Genomic DNA, 20,827 nt, shown 5'->3' with positions numbered 1-20,827 from the left:
ACACTCAACTAGACTGCCATCTGATGGATTGGGTTTATATACCTGTTTTACATATTCCAAATCACAACATGGAATATATTCATAGTGGCGTTCCGCATGACCTCATTTCTGGATGCAATAATCAGTGGTCAATGGCATTTAAGGAATAGTTAACCCAAAAATGAAAATTCTCTCATCGTTTACTCACCCTCATGCCATCCCAGATGTGTTTGACTTTCTTTTTTTCTGCTGAGAAATATATCAGCTCTGCTTGTTTATTCAATACAAATTGAAGCTCCAAAAGCACATAAAGACAGCAAAAAAGTAACCCACGTGACTCCAGTGGTTAAATCTATCTTCAGAAGAGATATGATAGTTGTATGTGAAAAACTAGAGTAATATTCTGTAAAGTCCTTAAAAACTGAATTAAATCTTCATTTGTGTTCTGCAGAAGAAACAAAGTCACACACCAAATAAAACACCATAATTTAACACAAAACAGCATGATTAAGACTAATCCGAACTGTAAAAACAACTATAACCCTTATCAATTAACAACAGCAACTATTTACACTCCACATAAGCCCCCATACATTGCCTGGGCCTACATAATAAAATATTCGGGTGCTCAGCTCAGCTGAAACAACAAATCTGATTGAAATAACTGACAGTTAATTCAGACTACAGAGATTTGTTTTAAAGCATGCAGTATAATTGAGTAAAATGTACAATATAGTAACATAATAATTATGAAATTAATTAAATGCAATATTTTCTAAGGAAATGTTCCATTTAAAGAACACATTGGTACATAATGTATTTCTTGTTAAAGTCTTTGGCCACATTGCTCTGTGTTGTTTGCTAGTGTTCTTAGCAAACTTAAAATGTCCTATTGGCCCTATTTTTGTGCTGGCAGTTGTGTTTCTTATTTTAGCACCTTGGACAAGATAACATCAGATCAGATTCAGATTGAATATTCCTCCAGTCTAATAAACAACAATGTTTTTCTTCACACTCTGCTGTGGAACAGAGGGCGTTTCACTTCCTTCGGCATTTCTTTTAAATCACCCTAGGTTTTCCTGTTTTTAGTCTTCAAAAGCTTGACTGAGCTCCAATATTAAGGTTTGGAAATCAGATTAGCGTCCTGATGAGGCCACAAGTGCGCTTGTGTCGCAGCGCTGCTATTCATTCACTACTTTCAAACAATGCAATCAGAAACAAATTGCACTCTAATACCGGTGTTTGTTTGTGCTAAACATTTCTGAGCATCCTGTACCAAACCATGTAAAAGCCTATCGATTTTATCTAGAACATAGTTATTATTATGCATGTACAGTTCCCTAGAGACGCGCGTTTGAAATATTTACATACTGCAAGTCCATGCGTCAACTCAAAGTTAAATGCTGTGTTGCCTACTGTCTGTCTTATGTAAGCTGATGCATTGAAACGACTAAAATATTCCTTAGATCAGGGTTCAGGATGTTTCATTAGTGTAACCGGCATCGATTCCCGGGACGGAGCACGACTTGGCGCGGGGGTGGAGCGCGCGCTGTGCTGCATGAGCACGCGGTGAGAGTTTCTATACAGCAGTACTCAGACAGCTCTTACACTATTACCTTCACCTGCAAGTTGCAACATACTCATAATCATTTCCGGCGACGCTTACCACAGTAAGTTTTTTTTTTTAAATGTGATTAATGTGCAATGCATTTGATAATTATTTGTATTACCCTATCAGTAATCATTCACTTGATCTCTCCTTCTATTATAGTTTATTGTATTATAGTTATTATTGTATTTGCCATATTTTATTTTACAACATACTTTCTTGTTTTGTCATACTTTTGCTGTTTTTGTTGTTTACATATCTGTATGTATATTCTTTCTTGTTCTATTTAAAATGACTTTGGAGAGAAGTACCAAAAGTGATAGTTCAACCAAAAATCTAAATGATATCATTATTTACTCACCCTCGTGTTGTTCCATACCCATATGACATTCTATCTTCCAAGAAGCACAAAAGGTTGTTATATGCAGTATCTTATTCTAGGCAATCATTTAATTTTATTGCATTTCCCATACAAGGAATGGTGACTGAGCCAATCATTCTGCCCTATATAAGTCATATAATACTTTTATTTTGTGTTCCATAGCAATAAGTCATATGAGATTGGAAGAACACGATGGTGTGTAAATGATGACAGAATTTAATTTTCTTTTCTTCAATGTATTTATTTTGTGTGAACTATACCTTTAAGGTCTGTCCTTTTAAATCATTTCTTGCATAACAGTTCAAGAGTCTTTATTGCTTCAGATTATGATTGGCATGTTATTCACACACTCTAGGAGAACCATTGAAAATGGTAAACTTTGAATAACTGAAAATAATTGAACACCAATTACAAAAATATTATATCTGCATGCTTCCTTTAGTTGCACTTAAATTCAGTGTAAATCATTTTGAAATAAGGCTCCATTATGTGCGCTGAGTATTCCTGATGTGTGACTCTGGAGGCATTTGAGCTGCACAGCTACTACAATCTGTGAGAACATGACAGAGGACTTTTGCAGGTTGTCATTTATAATACAGCTTATATTCTTATAAAAATTGAATGCAACATTTTATAACCCAAAACTGTTGTATTAGAGCATCGGGAGTTTTTGAATGCAGTTAATTTGTGTCTCACAAATCCAACAATTAAACAACAACCACAATGTGCTCCAAATAGCATCAAAATAAACTTGTTTTATTCAAGTCAAACATGTTATTCTACATGACTAAATCAACCTGACAAGTGACACCAACAAAAGCAATTTAAGGGTTAGATCAAGTAGAAATAGATCCTTAGGGTATCAATTGCCTTTACATAAACGGATCAGAAAGTCTTTTGTAAATTACTCACACTTATGTTGTAAACCCTTATCACTCTTCTTCTTTTTTTTTTTAAACACAAGAAGTGGCATTTTTAATAAAAAGTATGCTTTTTATTGGGGTTCTTTGTTGGGAGACCAAGTTCTGTAAGAGCAGTTAAGAAAGAGTGATAAGATTCTGAATAGAGAGCTACTCTGTTCACATGGATTGAGTTTTTCATAACAAGCTCCACACAGGATGTGACTCTTGACCAGTGTTGTTCAGTGTCAGGTCTGAAAACCTGAAATAGAGACATTTCAGGTCAGAGATGGTGATTCTCTAGCTCATTTGGTGTGTGTGTGTGTGTGTGTGTGTGTGTGTGTGTGTGTGTGTACGTGAATGTATGCCTGATTCTATTTTAGACCTTCATCAGGTGAATTGACATAGAGGGAACAATAATCAATGAACACCATCAGAGAATGTAATTACAAGTGTCCTTAATACCACCAAAGCACTTTTAAAATCAATATGTCACTTGTAAAAAATCTAATGACTATTGGGGTTATACTTTAGTGAGTCACAAACAATCTTATTTTAAACCAGAAATATTTAATTGATAAAAAGAGAGAGAAAAAAACAACAACAATTACCTTACAAGTGTGCCGAGAAGATTTGAAAAAGAAGCTAGTTTCAAGAAGAAAGGGATTTTAATGAGAAGACACGACAAGATGCACAGAAATGCTGTAAATAAATACTGAGAAATGAGCAGACAGTTCAAGAAGTTATGATGAACTAAACTCTATACTTATATTGCTGTATGAATAACTGTTAAACAAGGTTTTATATTTTATGCTTGGTTCACTTATAACAAACAAGCATAACCTTCTTGTGTGGAGTGCAGCAAACAGCTCATCAGGTGGGCTGAATATGAAATGACATTGCAAGTCTGTATTCTGAACAGAGTCTAAGTTTCTCTAACTTATTCATGTGATTCATTCCCTTCATAGTGTGGTAGAATAGTGAATAGTTGTTCTTACTCTATATGGAATGACTCTATCAAAATATACTGAATACTGCCCTGGAAAGGCTTCACTGACGTGGTCGTACATCTTTGACCAAACGTGATTTGTTTTGATGATTCTTCAAGTTGAATTCAACTTCATAGTATTGATTAAGAAACTGCCTCTATAATATCTATTATCAGACTGATTGTTTGATCATTCATTGTTTTCACCATATCTCTCCACCAGAGAGCCATAAAATGCTAAATGAATAAACTTGCAGACGCAGTTCCCATTTGAACACCTAAGCAAGTGAGAATATCATTTTGCTTCAGCGCTTGCATGACATTGCATATGTTTTAAGAGAAAATAAAACTTAAAACTTAAAACTTAAATCTTTTTTGTCTATTTGTCTAGTGTCAGTTTATGCAAAGTATCTTTCCTTACTCAATAGCTGACTTAAGTTTACTTGTGGTAATGACCTGCATACTTGTTCCTTTCGCGGAAGTCTGAAGAGTAGTTGGTTGCCATGTTGTGTAGCTTTCAGTACTGTAATATCAGGGTCAGTCTTGTGAGTTGAGTGCCTTGTTCAGTGATAATGAGGCTTCTTCCAGCATCAAATCTGCAAACATTGTGTGAGGAGCCCTGAGCAGTAAATTAGGCCGCCATCCCCCCAATAGTTATGGCAGCAAAGGTGTGAATGATGGGAAGGATGTCGGTATTTGGTGCGTTCTCATAGGGTCTCTGTTCTTGACTCCATGCTGACCTCAATTGTTAAGATCACGCTATTTGTAGGAATGTAAGTGCAATTAATTTTAGATTGGCATATGTGAAGGATTTCCTAGGATTGGAAAGTCTTAATATTTCCTTTTCCTGCATGTTTATAGCTGTCATTGCGGTCAATAAAGGTACCACATGTTCAAGCTCTCTAGACAATAATATGGCTTGTTTGCTCTGTAACACAGCATTCATCAGTGTTAGTTTATGTGTAACTGCAGGTTTTACTCATATTCACTTCAACCTCAATACTGCACTTTAAATGGCATTTAAAAGGCTTTTTCTTATGATGTGTTACATTCACACAAGCAGACAGAGAAGTAAGTTTGAAGTCAGTTTGAAGCGCAAGAAATATAAATAACCCTTGTGTAATTTGTCAGCTTTACGCAAAGCTAAAATGCTATTTCTAGCTATTTTACATCCACATTACCAGGCACAATCATATTTGTTATCAAGAAAATTCACATTGGACCATAATTTCTTTTTCTAGCAAGCCCTTTGTTATTAGGGCAAAAATCATATTCTTGATAATAATTGTTGTATTGTTTTCCATTAAAAATATAAAAAAAATCCTTAAAACAAGATCAGTTTGATTTTTCTTGTTTTAGAAACAACACTGCACAAGATATTTAGGTTTTTCAGAGAATGTATTTTTAACATGTGTATTTTGTCTTACTGAACTGGCAGAGTTTTTAATATTCAAACAAGTGTAAAAATCTACCAGTGCTGAAGAAGTAATCCAAAGAATTTAGAATACGTTACTGACCTTGAGTAATCTAACGAAATACATTACAAATGACATTTTACAGCATGTGTTCTGTAATCTGTTGTGGAATACATTTTAAAAGTAACCCTCCCAACACTGCATGTAGCTATATAGGTGTTGTTAGCATGTTGCTAGGTGTTGTTAGCATATAGAAAGATAGGCGGGCAGGCAAGCAGACAGACAGATCTTTTTTTTTTTAAACTGATCAATTAGAAAAGACAGTGACCCAAGGCAGAACAGTTCTGTGCCGAGTTTGGTGGATGTAGCTTGAAAGCTCAATGAGGAGTTTCAATTGACATTTTTGGTCTTGGTTTAGGTATTTTGGAAAAACCCTAAACTAAGTCAGTAGAATAAGAGTTTGTTGACTTGTTAATGTCACAATGCTTCTTTTTCAATTTCTCTCAACAAGTCTCTCTTTTTACAGCTGATGTGGACAGATCATCATGTATCTAGCAACACCGTTTACCTGACCCTGAGCTACATCATTCAACAGAGTCCATACTACTGTACACTAGGACATGAACTCCTTGGAGTGGCCCACGTTTTCCCCAAACTCCTCTTTGAATCACACAGACCACAGCAAAGAGGCCAGCAAGCACAAGTTGAGTGAGTCATCGGCCTGCGAGCAGGTGCACATCGTACCAGAGGTCTTTCTCATGCTGGGCCTCATCAGCCTGCTCGAGAACATCCTGGTCGTCCTCGCCATCGTTAAGAACAAGAACCTCCACTCACCCATGTACTTCTTTGTCTGCAGCCTTGCAGTTGCCGACATGTTGGTAAGTGTATCCAATGCATGGGAGACAATAGTGATCCATCTGCTGGCCAACAGGAGTTTGGTGATAGAAGATCACTTAATTCGTCAGATGGATAATGTCTTTGACTCTCTCATCTGTATCTCAGTGGTGGCATCTATGTGCAGCCTCTTAGCAATTGCAGTGGATCGCTATGTGACTATCTTCTACGCTCTGCGCTACCATAATATAATGACTGTACGGCGAGCAGAAATTATCATCAGCAGCATTTGGACCTTCTCTACAATTTGTGGGATCATCTTCATCACCTATTCCGACACTAAGCCTGTAGTGGTGTGCCTGGTGGCCATGTTCTTTGCCATGCTTCTCATGATGGCGTCACTTTACAGCCACATGTTCCTGCTGGCACGCTCACATGTCAAACGCATGGCGGTGTTGCCGGGATACAACGGCAACATCAGGCAGAGAGCAAGCATGAAGGGGGCCATCACTCTCACTATTCTACTGGGCATCTTCATCGTGTGCTGGGCGCCATTTTTTCTCCATCTCATCCTCATGATCTCCTGCCCAAGGAACATTTATTGTGTCTGCTTTATGTCACACTTTAACATGTACCTAATACTCATCATGTGTAACTCTGTGATTGACCCACTAATCTATGCTCTCAGGAGCCAAGAGATGAGAAAGACCTTTAAGGAGATCATCTGCTGTGATGGACTACGCAGTCTCTGCTGCCTGGTCAGCAATTATTGAGCAAGGTTCCTGGAAAGCCCTAACAAGATGGAATGTTGGATGAATGTGTGTGTAGATGAATGGATGTGTGCATAATGAGGGAAGGTGGGGGGTTGGTCAAGGAAAGGGGAGTCTCTGTTTATACTGTAAAAAATATTTTTCTTAATCAGTACTTTTTCTTGTTTTCCAGTAAAAATATCTAAGATTCTTAAAACAAGTTAAATTTGCTTGAGATGCGTAATTGTGAAAAAAAGTTGTAAAAATATAAATGTAGACAATAATTGTTTGCTGTGTAGGAACAACAATCTTGTACTCACTTTTCAGACATACCTCTTATAACCTTTTATTTTGAATGCGTTTTCTGTGTAAGAGTAAAGTTGTTGTGTAGATGTAAAACATTAAATTGAAATGTCTATTGTGGCATTATAATGTGTATTAAAATAATTTGTTGCTTGGGGCTGCTGTCAGGTCAGTGCAACTGTGATATTTTGTGCACAAAACAGGTTAAAATGTTTATATATAAAGATACATTGTGGTTGCAGTTTTTTTTTATTAACATTAAACCTGTGGACTGAGAACAGAAACACATACTGGAAGCAGATTTAGACAGTGATCAAAAATACATATATATACAATATTGTAATATAATATAATAAGGTAAACATAATGTATTTATTTAGTAAAAAAGTCCATAATTTGCGCTAGACTTCATTTTATGAGTAGAATCAACAAGGAAGTGTTTATAAGTTTAATTAAAGAGTATTTTTTATCTCCTTTGAAATGTAGCCAAATAATTAAAGTTTTGTGTCATTATGGGTTAGCAATGGTGCACAAAAATCCAGTGAAAACAGATTCGTTTTTTTAAATCACACTCCTATTTCAATTATTATTATTTTTTTTTTTACATTTTGTCTTAAATTACAAAAGTAAATAAAAAATTATACATTAAGATAATTTTGGGTAAATGTAAATATATGCATGTAGATGGTAGATAGATAACATATCTTCTGATTTTGTCATTTCATAGCACACGTAAAAAAAGCTGGATATTCTTCTTTACCAGATTCATCTTCAGTTCCACTTGGTGGTTTTTATTATGATTACTTAACAATGTTATCTGTTTAATGATTTCTTGATAGACTGTTCAAGGAGCTATTTGGCACAATTTCCACTACTACAACAAGGTATCCAAAGGGTTAATATCCTAAGTATCTTAACCCTTAAATCTTTATACACACAGACAACTATAAATAAATAAATTGATTTGATTATTTCCTAAAAAAGTGTAAACGCTGTGGCTCTGAGGCTCCATCAAAACATTGCTCTGTTTGTTCAAGCTTCACAACCAGCCAGTCCCAAACATGGTGATGGCTGAGTTCAGAATGGCATACTACCAAACAACCCTTAGTGGCAGAAGTAGCAAGAGTAGTATGGGTAGTATGCCATTTTGAACTCATTTGTTCAACTAATGTTGTGAGATTGGGGAGGGACTACCTGTATGGGCCATACAGTCAGTGGTATAGACCAATAGAAGATGGGGGGGAATGTTTTGGAAAATAACTTAAAGACAATTGCACACATCAACTGTAAAGGTATTATAAATGTAAATAAATATTTGTTTATTTGGGTTTTGAATAAAAGTTGTTAAAAATATCTGTTAATTGAATGTCTTCTGCATCGACACCAATTTATTGACCCCATGAAATCAAATGTTATTAAAATTACATCCATATATGTTCGTTTGAGGTCAACTATTTGCTGGTGTACTTCTATACACATTCAAAATGTACAGCCTCTCTCTTCTGAGAATAGACAAAACTTTTGATGACACTTATTTTGTCCAATCAAATGATCTATAGAATGAGAATGTTCCTCCTCATGCCATCTATTTTTGACTAGCAATGTACTACTAATATAACTGCTTCCACATTCTACTTACTGAGGATGAGGCATTTCTGTTTACAATTTTCCTATTACCTACATGCAGCGATTCATAAGAAGGCATGTTATATAAAACAATAAAACATGTTTCTGCCATTATCTTGACTGATCTCAAATTTCTAATTTGCTGAAATTTCCATCTAAATGTACATTTAGTTCCTAAATAATAAACAACCGTATTTAACCTGGGGCAGTCCACTACTGACATTATCATTAATGCTGTGTTTCATTGACTGATAATATTTTATACCTGTTAAGCTTTAACTGTAATTCAATTCCACCATACTACAGTCCAGCTGAATAATAACAGCATTAACATATTTACTGAATCTCAAACGCTATAACTTGATATCTCTGGCTGCTCTACTACTTTTTACATGAAGCTACAGTACTGTGTGAAAATTTTAAAAATTAATGCCATGAATATATATATATCAATTCATTTATACAAGTTGCAGTAAACATTAATTATTATTTATATATATATATATCTAATTCTCATAGATACAACTGGACACAGTTTTTTTTGGTTGTTGGCAGAAGGGTATGTCCCAAGCTTGGAGAACTTGCCACAGGTCTTCTATCGACACTGTAAATCCGAATAAGTTTGCAGAACTCAAAACATGTGAGGAAAACAGTTACATCAACATTTTTAAGTTAAAAAATTACAAGTTTAAGTAAACAGAACAGTCAGATTTTGATTTTGCATTACTCATGTGTATTGATTTTTTTGTTTCGATTGAATAACTATAAACTCATGCATTTTAATGGTACTTAACTTTAAATTGAACTTAAAATCACTATGTAGGCTCAACTTTAATACGTCAAGTATCTCCCTTTACATTCAACTTGCAAAAAGATACACTATATGAATTTGATTATTTACTCTCTCTATCGAGTGCCATGTAAAGCATGCTGGGAAATAAAAATCCCTTCCCAGTTTCAGTTCAATTTAAGTTCCTGTGAAATTTAAAGAGAGATGTCCATTAAACTCAAGACATTTCACAATTCAGGTTCAAGATTAGTGAACTCAAAAGAAAAAGTTGTAAATACAGTTCTAAATATAACATTATTATTTGTATGATATAGTTATTAAATAATTGTTATATGTGTAATTACATTTTTATATTTGGGATCCAATGTTTTTTTCATGAAATTTCAAAGTGACTACAGCTTTTATCATTATTAAAAATGCAATTTCAATGAATTATTTTGAGCATTAGGGTTTACGGTGTATTTGACCCTTCGATAAGCCGTGCCTGAAAGTGCTTCCTGTTTTAGCAACTGTTACCCAGCTGCCACCATTACTCTAACACATGTTTGCTATTTTCGAATGACAGTCTATGGGAGTAATGTGTGTTTGAGTACTTTTAAGCAGGATTTTATCAAAATAATCAAAAAAATGTAAAACCCGTTGTTGCTGGGTCATCTGTAATAGTGACAAGAGATACACGGAGAGGATACTCGCAGTGTTTTTCTTTCAATTTGTTTTCCTTTTTTTTTTATCTTTAAATAAATATAGATAAGTGCATGTTATGGATTAAACTATGTCAGCCCTCATTATCATTTTTTATAAATTTTTTCATTTTTAGTCCCTGTCATTTTGAAAGGAGTCTGTGGAAACATTGGAACCAGAACAAAAAAATACAGTTTCTGCTCAGAATGAAGTGAAATGATAAACATAAAATTTTTAGTTTCTCGTACAGTATTTGCAAAAACCATGCATTAACATTTCAATGAAACAATGATACAAAATAGAGATAAAACATACTTTTAATAAAAAAGTATAAAGGGGTGGTGCATGCATTCATCAGGTCTCTCTCTCCTCTCTCAAATATGGAGCTTTGCAGTGTTTGAAACATGTAGTTGATTAATTCAATGTACTGACAACCTTTCTTAATCTCCTTCAACCTTCTTTGATTGGTGGTCAAGCTGATTTGTGGTTAAATGTCTGCTTCATACATCCGTGTGAGGAGAAACAGTGAAATGAGCTTAAGTGTTTACCAGCCATTGCTTGCTCAGATCGGCTTGGGCTTTAGTTTAAAAATGTTCCACAACATTTTTAAGATGCTGTTCAAAATATTTCTCCTCTCTCTCTCTGAAAATGTCCAGAATTTAAAATCGTCTTCCCAACACTTATTTTAAGTGGAGTTTCAGAAACTAGGCATTATTTCAAAACAGAAGTCCGTAATGAAGCTCAGTTCAAGTAGCCCATAGTGAGTAGCAAATCATGATCATGTTCCAAATTCCTGTTTCAGTAGGAAATTTTAAAACACAGGAAAAAAAACTGCTTTGGTTAAGCCTAGTAGGAACTTTACACCAACACATACAAAATCGCTAGTATTTATCCCTTTGTAGTCTGAAGATACCAAACTTCTCAATCAGACACACTCTTTTCAGATCCTTGAACTTGAACACAAGAAAAGTTTCTTGAAAGTGTTCCGTAGCTCTACACTACGGAAGGCATAGATGGCTGGATCAATAACTGCATGGCTCACCAATAGCACTAAATGCAGCTGAAAAAGGGAGCGATAGCACTCACAGTAAGGGTTCTGAGGACAAATCAGAAGAATTAGTAGGTGAAGGCAGAAAGGAGCCCAGCATGCCACAAACACCCCAATCAATATGGTGAGTGTCAGCACCCCCCTCAGACCACTCATCCTATTTCGAGATGTGGCACCTGGCATAGATGCAATCCTGTTAGCATGGTGGCGTGCTAACAGGAACATGTGCACGTAGAGCAAAAGGATGAAAAGTAGAGCTGTGAAGAGGAGGACAACGAAGAAGACCATCACAGTTGATGTGTTGAAGAACCCGATCATGAGTGCTCCACTGGTGCCACACAACACCCAGATGCTGAGCAAAATAACCACCACACGACGCATGGTCATAAGGGTGTGGTACCGTAGTGCATGGAATATGGTGATGTATCGATCTACGGCTATGGCAAGCATACTGAAGATGGAGCCCAGGAAGCACATGCAGAGTAGAGAGTCCATGATGTCATCTATTTTCCGCTCAGAAATGCCATGGGAGTCCAAGTGTCCGGCATCTGTAAACAACAGCATGATGTTCTCCCAGCCTTTGGAGAGGCCGCAGATAGTGTTAAACACAGCCAGATTGCAGATGAAGCAGTACATGGGAGAATGAAGGTTCTTGTTTTTGATTACAGCCACTACCACCAAGAGGTTCTCGCTTAGACTGATGACGGCAATGGCCAGAAAAACCTCCTTGGGAACCTGAATCTCAGGACAGTCTGTGTGGTTTGTGGATGAAGCACCTGAGCTAAAGTTCAGGGTAGATGGAGCAGTTGATGGTAACCACATGATTGGAAATCACAATTGGCCGTTGGATTGTGGTTTATCAGCTGAAGATTTGTTCAGGATGAGCCTGTAGGGAAATTGAGGAAACTTTTTAATTTCTTCATAATTTACTCATGTTTTATCAAACCCGTATGACTTTCTCACTTCTGTGGAACATGGAGTTAGGCAGAATGTTAGCCTCAATAACCATTCACCTTCATAGAATGGAAAAGATGCAATGAAAACGAATGGTGACATTCTGTCTAACATTCTTTTTCTGCGTTCCATAGGGGGACAAGAAATAAAGGTAAAAAAAAAAGAATAGCACGAGGGAAACAGAATTTTTTATATTTGTTTGAAATGTTCCTTTAATGGAAATAAAGCATATGTTTTCTTCCTTTTTAAAGAAATAAAATAGTGAATATTTCAATTTCTCAGATATATTGTAGCACATACAGCACTAAAATGTACTGCACTTTTAATTAAAGTTAAAGATTTAGTCCCTCTCTTCAATTTCCCATTTTCAAAACCCATTTCTATTCATGCTCATAATGACTGAACAGCCTCAGGTTATGTGCAGGAAGGGGATCCATCCTTCATCATTCCAGTAGTGCACAGTATGTTTCCCACTTCCTGAAGTATCCACTTTCACTTTCACTTTTACTTCCACATTCTTCAATTCACATTCTTTGTGTACATTGCCACCTACTGTCTGGGCTGAGCAAAGGTGGACATTTGTAGTAAAAAAGGACTTAAGGAAAGCTTATGGATAACTTTTATGCTGGCTTTATGTGATTTTTTTAAGATTCAAAGTTCTAGTCATCATTCACTGTCATATGGACCAACAAAGCTGAAATATTCTTCTAAAAAATCTTCATTTGTGTCCTTTTGAAAAAAAAAAAAGTCATACACATCTCTGTTGGCATGAGGGTGAGTAAATTATTAGATTTTTGGTTTTACCATCCCTTTAATATAATTATCTCACCTGCTGTTACTCTACAGAACCTAAGTGAACTTGAGGTGAACTGACATTATACATTCACTTAAAATGATTCTGGTACCAGTTAGTTAAAAGTAACAGAAGAAATGGCTGAGAAAAGTAAAGTTAGTTCTGAGAGAAGGTCTAGCATCATTTGCTTGCAGCTGTCCTAATCTTCATTGTCTGTCTCTTGAATAGAGTGCAAATAGAGGAACATATTGCAGAGTAAGGCAATTTAGGAAATTATGATGATGACAATGCAGTCATTAAAATGAGTCATTGTAGAGCTATATTAACTGATGCTTACAAAACATCTAAAAGCATCTCAGTCTTGAAGGAGAGAAGCCAATGGATCAAACATAAACTCAAGAGTGAATCAAAGACAGAAAAGGGGTGAAAGAGAGCTGGAGAATCTGTTAATGAGGCAGAGACATCTTGTCATCAGTCATAATAATATGGTTTTGTTATGTTTAAGTTCAGTTATGTCATTAAAAGTTTCGTTGACTGCTCAGCCGGTTCCTGCCTCCTCATAGCCCTTCTCTACCCGTTACACAGTGCCTATATGCAAATAATCAGCCCAGATGTGGCTGATTCAAAGTACCATACCTCAATGCTCACTCTGAGGTGAATAAAACAACTGTATATATTGCTCATTTCAAGATGTTTTTTCAAACGTTTTTAAAGTCGGATTTCTCAAAGGGTTATTTCACCCAAAAGTGAAAATTCCGTAATTTACTCACCCTCAAGATGTTCTAAACCTGTATTACTTTTTATGTTAGGCGAAATGTTTCAGAATATCTCGATGTCACCATTCACTTTGATTGCATCTTTTTCCAAAACAATGAGAGTGATTGGTGAGTAACTGAAGTTAACATTCTCCTTTTGTGCACCACAGAAGTTTTCACAGAATTAATACAGGTTTGGAACAACATAAGGATGAGGAAATAATGACAACATTTTTGTGTGATTTATCCCTTTATTAACAACTCATCTCAGTACTTACAGAGCTGTTATTATTTGTTTTAATGATTTTTAGTATTTATTTTAATAGTTTAATTTCATACTTTTTGTGCATTCCTACAGGGAAAAAAATGAGTGTTAGCTGTTCCCATTATTCTCATTAAGAAAAAATTTGCCATTTTGTTTGCTAAACCTCTACACCTGTCAGAACAGGGCAGAATTCAACATTCCATGCTGAGAACCAATTAGAAACATCAAACAGTGTGTCAAACACAAGAGTTCATGTTTGTTTAATCCTTGTGAAATTCATTATTATGTGTGTGTGTGTGTGTGTGTGTGTGTGTGTGCGCGCGTGTGTGTGCCTGTGCCTGTGTGTGTGTGCGTGCGTATGTGTGTGTGTGTATTTTCAGTCACACAAGTAGAACAAAGGCAACCATAATTAGAACTTTAAAGGCTACACAGAGCCAGTGTATGAAAGCTCCCATGTTAACAATAAATTCAAAATTTTTGCCAGTGGAATCTCTATTGATCTGTATCAAGTACCCATGCCCACTTTTGGACAGTTTAAGACCCAGTTTAAGGATTATGGTTTAAAAGACACCGTGCATACACCGAACAGATTAACTCAATGTCAAATTATTCTAAATTCTTCACAGTCACTTACCGTGTTTCTCTCATCAAATAGGCTCTGAAAATTCAGAACAGGAATTTTTCCTCCGTTTCATACAAAATCTCCCAGAGACATCCGTCCGACGATACCGGAAATGCTCTCTTCTGGCTGTTAATAGACAGAGCTATGAAAGACTGTGAACATGCCTGTCTATTTGTGTATCCTTGAGTGCTCAAGGCTTTGGGAACCATTTTTGTTTCATGTTCCATTTCACAACAAATAAAGCTCAACACAAGGCCTTTCCTCCCTAACACTGCCTATTTATCAAACTCTGTTACACATGTTGCATTTGTAAGGAGTTTTGTTGGGTAATGTTGGGTGAAGTGCCTGGTTGATTGTTTGACCTTGATCTTTTTTAAGAACAATAAAAGAGTATTAGCTATGCTGCTATCATTCTGTTTTAGTTTTTTTCATCAGTCTAATATATTCGAGGTTAAACACACAGTGGTGATTCCCCAGGCATGAATTAAACTTTTAATTTTGAACTCTCTATTAAAATGTCAGAGAAAAGTTTTTTTGACATCTACTGCAGTTTGTATGTTGTGTGTGTGTATATAATGGCACAAAAAAACACAAGTTTTTGGGTGAACTTTGCAAACTTTATCCTACCACATAATCATAATTAGAGCCATTGTTAAATGTGATGGAACCCCTGAAATGTAAATTAGGACTCATTACTAGGGCTTTTTATTTGAAGAGCAATGACTAATAAATGAGCATGTGAGGTGATATGCGACACCTATCAGTGACATCTCCAATGACTGAAAATCATGCTATAATTATAATGTATGTCATAAATTACACTTGATATATTTTCACCAGCATGTACAGGTGGCATATCTAATGTCTCCTGTTATATTGCTACACTATTCTGTTTTTTCCTCAAATCATTCTTTTTGAGATGAAAAAAATAAAATAAATGCTTTTGAAGCTTCACACTCACACTGGTCTTTAGAGAGCCAGCATGTATATCGGTCACAAATGGATCTTCAAAATGCCCAGATAGTGTAAACTTTTCTAAATGTTTTCAAAACATGCACACGTGAAATAACATCCTTCTTTTTTACATTTATTTCAATTTGTGGGATGCTGCAGTTTTGCAAATTATTTATTTTTCTTTGATATGTGCATTATTCTATTATCAGTACTGCTGCTACCTACATGCATACTACACAGTTTGATAGGGCATCAACTTCCTAGGGGGGCACCATCTTACCCTAGGATGGCACCAGAAAGTCCACCAGCTGCCCTTACTCGTTCGCTATACGTTATTCAAGGACCCGAAAGCAGTTGCGGAAAACAGACGATCGCTTCACGGTCATATCACGTGTAGGGCATCAGTTTGGCCAGCGGTGGCCCTGTCTATTATGCTGTTCAGATTGTATTAGTTTTGATTGGTTAGATTTATATGCACTTTGTTTATATACAATAAGTTATACTTTAAATGCAAATGTTTAATAGTATTATTTTTCTTAACAAATCAATGCATTTTTAAATACATTGTGGTTAAGGTAGAGTGTAATTACATTTAATAATTTAATTCAAATTGTTTTAACACCAATTATGAAAAGAGCTGGAATGCCCATTGTTAATCTGAAAAGAGATAGTGTAGCGAAACATCTCATGGCAGCATATCCAGTGCTCTGGATGAGACAGGAGAAACCATCAGGCTCGGTATCAGCAGCCTTGAGGAGGCAAGTGCTGCAGTCTGAGGAGGAGAAGAGGAAGCAGCTGAAAATAAAGATAAACATCGCATACTTCATTGTGAAAGAAGAAGAACCTTTCGTCAAATTTGGGCCGCTTATCAGACTCCACCACAAAAACTGAGTTTACATTAATCCCACATACGACAATGTGTGGAGATGATCGGTCAAATTGCTGACATAATGTGAGATCGCTGGCTGACCTCTAAGTATGCCAGACGGTCAACATACAAAAGCAGCTGGACAACTGATATCCTTTGATTTTAGTAGGCATTGGTCATGTGATTTGGGAGGTATATGCTGGCCCTTAGTACACGCACACACACTCATACACGCAGTATAAATATGTATGTAATTGTTTGTTAATAAACTCTGTATTTAATTTTCACTGTGCTCCTAAATTTCTTTGTGTGCTCCTAAATTTTTTCATTTAGGAGCGCATGTACTCCTTCGGAAAAAAGTTAGCGTAGAGCCCTGACACTTATTCTACTGCTCTTATAATGTTACCACACTGCACATAGCTGTACATACTGTACATGTCTATCTATATGGTTCATACAGATTATCCATATTTACTGTTTTCTTACTATATATTCTGCTAATACACTATATCTACATTATTCTGCTACTATTTCAAATGTCACTGCTACTACATTGCACATATCTGTACATGTTGTTCATACACTGCTCATATTACATAGCAATATTTATTCTGCTCTTATAACACTGCAATATATTTCTGTACCTGCCTATGCACCACCTGTCTATACTTGATTATCACATTGCACTTTTCTGCACTTCTGGTTGAAACTGCATTTCGTTGTCTTTGTACTTGTACTCTGCACAATGACAATAAAGTTGAATCTAATCTAATTATCCATGTGTGACACTCTTGTTCTACCCGCTCCGTACAGGACTCGAAACGGCGTCTCCGGCATTGGAGGCGGGTGCACTAACAAAGAGGCTAAAGGCTACAAACTCTAGTGTCAGTCACTAGTGCACCTCTTAAGGTCAGGAGAGTGAGGTTTATGCACATTGCACAGCTATCTATCAGCTGGCTCCCGTTACACTCATCCCCATAAACCTCACTCCCATCCGGGTCATGGCACCATTGTGACGCTCCTGTTCTACCTGCTCCGTATGGGACTGGAACACAGACTGTAAAAAAAGATGGACGACGCCCCTTTGCTCTTTTCCATTGGTGAGAACTGAAGCCGCCAGTGTCCCGATATGGCGCTGACATCTTGGGACTTGAGTCTGCGCAGTTGCGATTTCGGGACCAGACCTGCGCAGTAGTGAGCAGGAAGTAAAGCCGCGAAATCAAGGCCCCGCCCTCACTCTCGCTGAATCAATTGCAAGCATGTGCCCCTGCACTTTTGACTTTTGACTTATGACGGTGTGAAATAATTATTTATAGAAATGTAGATATTAAATTTAAAGCTCCAATCTCCTCAGTCCTCCGAAGATCCCGAAAAAAAGTCTGTTGGTGCTTCAGTGACTACTTCGCTCAGAGAACCTGTCAATCACAACTGTCAATCATGATGTCACAGCACTGTTTTTATAGCATCAAATAACTAACTAAAAACAAACTTATTTTGAAAACAAACACTTGAAATTACATCAACGTGATAGAATCTACAGTTAATGACAGAAACTCCAGCATTTCATTTTTTTTTTTTCATCTTTCTCATTTCATTTAACAATTCTAACACTCATTCGCTTGTGCACCTCTTGAGGTCAGGAGAATGAGGTTTATACACATTGCACAGCTATCTATCAGCTGGCTCCCCTTACGCGTGCATCTGTAGACTAGTCCTACCTTACAAAAACTAACCACACCATGGTTTTACTGTAGTAACAACAGGCTAATTGTAGTAACTAACGATGGATACAACTGGTAAATTTCTGCAAGAGAAAATAGCGGTCACAGAATGTATTTTGGCAGAAACTATGGATGGTATTGTAATACGATGAACTCAGTGTGTTTCTGTGGAATGGCCACAAGAGGGCCTCTCACAATCCATCTGCACATTGCCTGGCGAGTGAGTCAGGAGGGAGTGGGGAGCCTTAAACGCCTGCAAACATTTCCCGAACTGGGAATACGACAACTGTGAGTCACCATTTCCCTGAATGAGTCTTAGCTCTGATCTTTCTTCTTCTGCGGTGATTACTGTGGTCCATAGCAACGGAGTTTGTGGGGTGTTTATAACGAGAGATATTTGGATCTTTAGTCTTAGTGCATGACTCAACAGTTTTAATAACATGTAATTTTACTCAAATATGCTGTCTGAGTGTAGATAAATATCTTCTTTAAAATTCAATTAGTAATTTGTTAGGCAGTAGAATATGTTTTAAATTTTTGTTGTATTCTGGATTAAAAGGTTGCAAGTATTAATCACAGTGTTTTAGTTCCTTCTTATGGTGTGTGTGTGTGTGTGTGTGTGTGTGTGTGTGTGTGTGTGTGTGTGTGTGTGTGTGTGTGTGTGTGTGTGTGTGTATTTATCACTTTGTGGGGACCAAATGTCCCCATAAGGATAGTAAAACCCGAAATTTTTGACCTTGTGGGGACATTTTGTCGGTCCCCATGAGGAAAACAGCTTATAAATCATACTAAATTATGTTTTTTGAAAATGTAAAAATGCAGAAAGTTTTCTGTGAGGGTTAGGTTTAGGGGTAGGGTTAGGTTTAGGGGATAGAATATAAAGTTTGTACAGTATAAAAACCATTATGTCTATGGAAAGTCCCCATAAAACATGGAAACACAACGTGTGTGTGTGTGTGTGTGTGTGTGTGTGTGTGTGTGTGTGTGTGTGTGTGTGTGTGTTAGTTATAATAATAGGCTGAGGATGGCAGATAAAGAGACACTTGGAGAGAAGTTTACAGAGACAAAGAAAAATACAAATTTCGAAGAATTTAGTGAAAAAGAAGAGAGGGGCAGGGGCTCATCCTGCACTATTGCAGGGCTGTCTGTGTTCTGGCTGTCAGGCATGCAAGACTGTATGATGACTGGCATCTAACGGGACTTTTCCACTGATTCGCCTGAGGCTGTGTGTTGTGTGCTTTTCCTTATAGCTGTCTCTCATGCCAGCCTGTCTCAGGTTGCTGTTTCCAGATTTGTTTGCTCTTGGTGATAAAAACAAACATGGCCCTAAATGATTATCTTCACTACATATTTGTGTCTGTGTGTGTCAAATGATTAACTTCACTACATAGTTGATGTGTGTCATGTCTACTTCAAACCCCTAGTCTAATGCTCTCTGGTGCCACGCCTTCATGCATTTTGTAGTATGCATATACAGTTACCTCACTGTATATCAGAATCAGAAAAAGCTTTATTGCCAAGTATGTTTTTTAAGCATACAAGGAATTTGTTTTTGTGTTGTAGGTGCGTGTTACACATTCTCTAAATATAAAAAACAAGTATTAAAATATAAGCAATATAAATATGTCCACACGTTATATATTAAAAGAATAAAAATAAAAGAGCAGCAGATTAAGTACAGTGGCATGTAGAGCCACTGTACATCATTCCCACTGTCATTGAAAACCAATATGAGGGAATTTAAAAATTGTGATTTCCATTCTTGGAAAAGTCATTATAATAATAATAATAATAATAATAATAATAATAATAATAATAAATTAAATAGTACTCCTTTTAGTAGTTAGTACTCCTCAAAATGATCAATTCTTCTTGTCATCTCCTTTGGTGTTTCACAAATGAAAGGTTTGGAACAACTTGAGGGTGAGTGAATTAATACATAATTTATATTTTTGGGTGAACTCTCCCTTTAATAGTCATCTGATTGTGTTCTGCACTAAAATATTCCATTGACTAGAGATGGATATTTCTGGATAATCACCAGCTAGTTGTTGCTTTATTTGTCTTATTGAAAACATTCGTACACTTTTAAGTATAAACATTTAAATCTATTCATGTCAAGGATCGGTACCTGACATACAGTACGAATAGAAAACTCAGAAATCTCTCTATAAAATGGTCATTTAAATAGTCATTATGAATGTCTGAAAAGGCCAGGGGGATGTCATGGAAATTCTTTGGTAATAATGTGTGGGAACTCTGCATAAAGATGGTGCCTATTAAGGGTCTTTAACTCACTGTAAAGCGTGCCCTAACTCATTGTAAGGGGTGCCCTAGCTAGCTCACTCGGCAAAAAGCAAGCACTAGCTATTGTGCACTAGGTAGTGGAGTGGAGGTGACTATTTAGCAGTGTTTAAATGAACTGTAGGGCAACCTTTCTTCCCAGAAAGTGTTTTTGTCATCTACTCTGTTTTGTTCTAAGACACCTGATTGGACAGTTTGTTTGTATTATGCCATGGTGCCACCCCTTTGAAATAAATACCAAACTGGGTTTTAAAACAAGACATGCTGTGTGCCCTTTGAAGAGGTTGC

At 36.5% G+C, this 20,827-nt stretch overlaps 2 protein-coding genes across 2 annotated transcripts; one reads left to right on the top strand and one right to left on the bottom strand.

The window, feature by feature from the left end:
* Nucleotides 1–1,413: 1,413 nt before the first annotated feature.
* mc5rb (melanocortin 5b receptor) lies at nucleotides 1,414–7,649 on the top strand. The gene is made up of 2 exons (XM_052147101.1): nucleotides 1,414–1,649; nucleotides 5,799–7,649. The coding sequence occupies exon 2, from the start codon at nucleotides 5,893–5,895 to the stop codon at nucleotides 6,877–6,879; it is 987 nt and encodes a 328-aa protein (XP_052003061.1). The 5' UTR covers nucleotides 1,414–1,649; nucleotides 5,799–5,892; the 3' UTR covers nucleotides 6,880–7,649.
* Nucleotides 7,650–11,195: 3,546 nt separating this feature from the next.
* On the bottom strand, nucleotides 11,196–12,125 carry mc2r (melanocortin 2 receptor). The gene has a single exon (XM_052146519.1). It carries the CDS (start codon nucleotides 12,123–12,125, stop codon nucleotides 11,196–11,198), a length of 930 nt encoding a protein of 309 aa, XP_052002479.1.
* Nucleotides 12,126–20,827: the final 8,702 nt, after the last annotated feature.

Source organism: Xyrauchen texanus, chromosome 17, assembly GCF_025860055.1.
Source record: "Xyrauchen texanus isolate HMW12.3.18 chromosome 17, RBS_HiC_50CHRs, whole genome shotgun sequence".
NCBI classification, from domain to species: domain Eukaryota; kingdom Metazoa; phylum Chordata; class Actinopteri; order Cypriniformes; family Catostomidae; genus Xyrauchen; species Xyrauchen texanus.
Note: the sequence above shows the minus strand (reverse complement) of the source record. Positions and strands in the feature narration are given on the sequence as shown.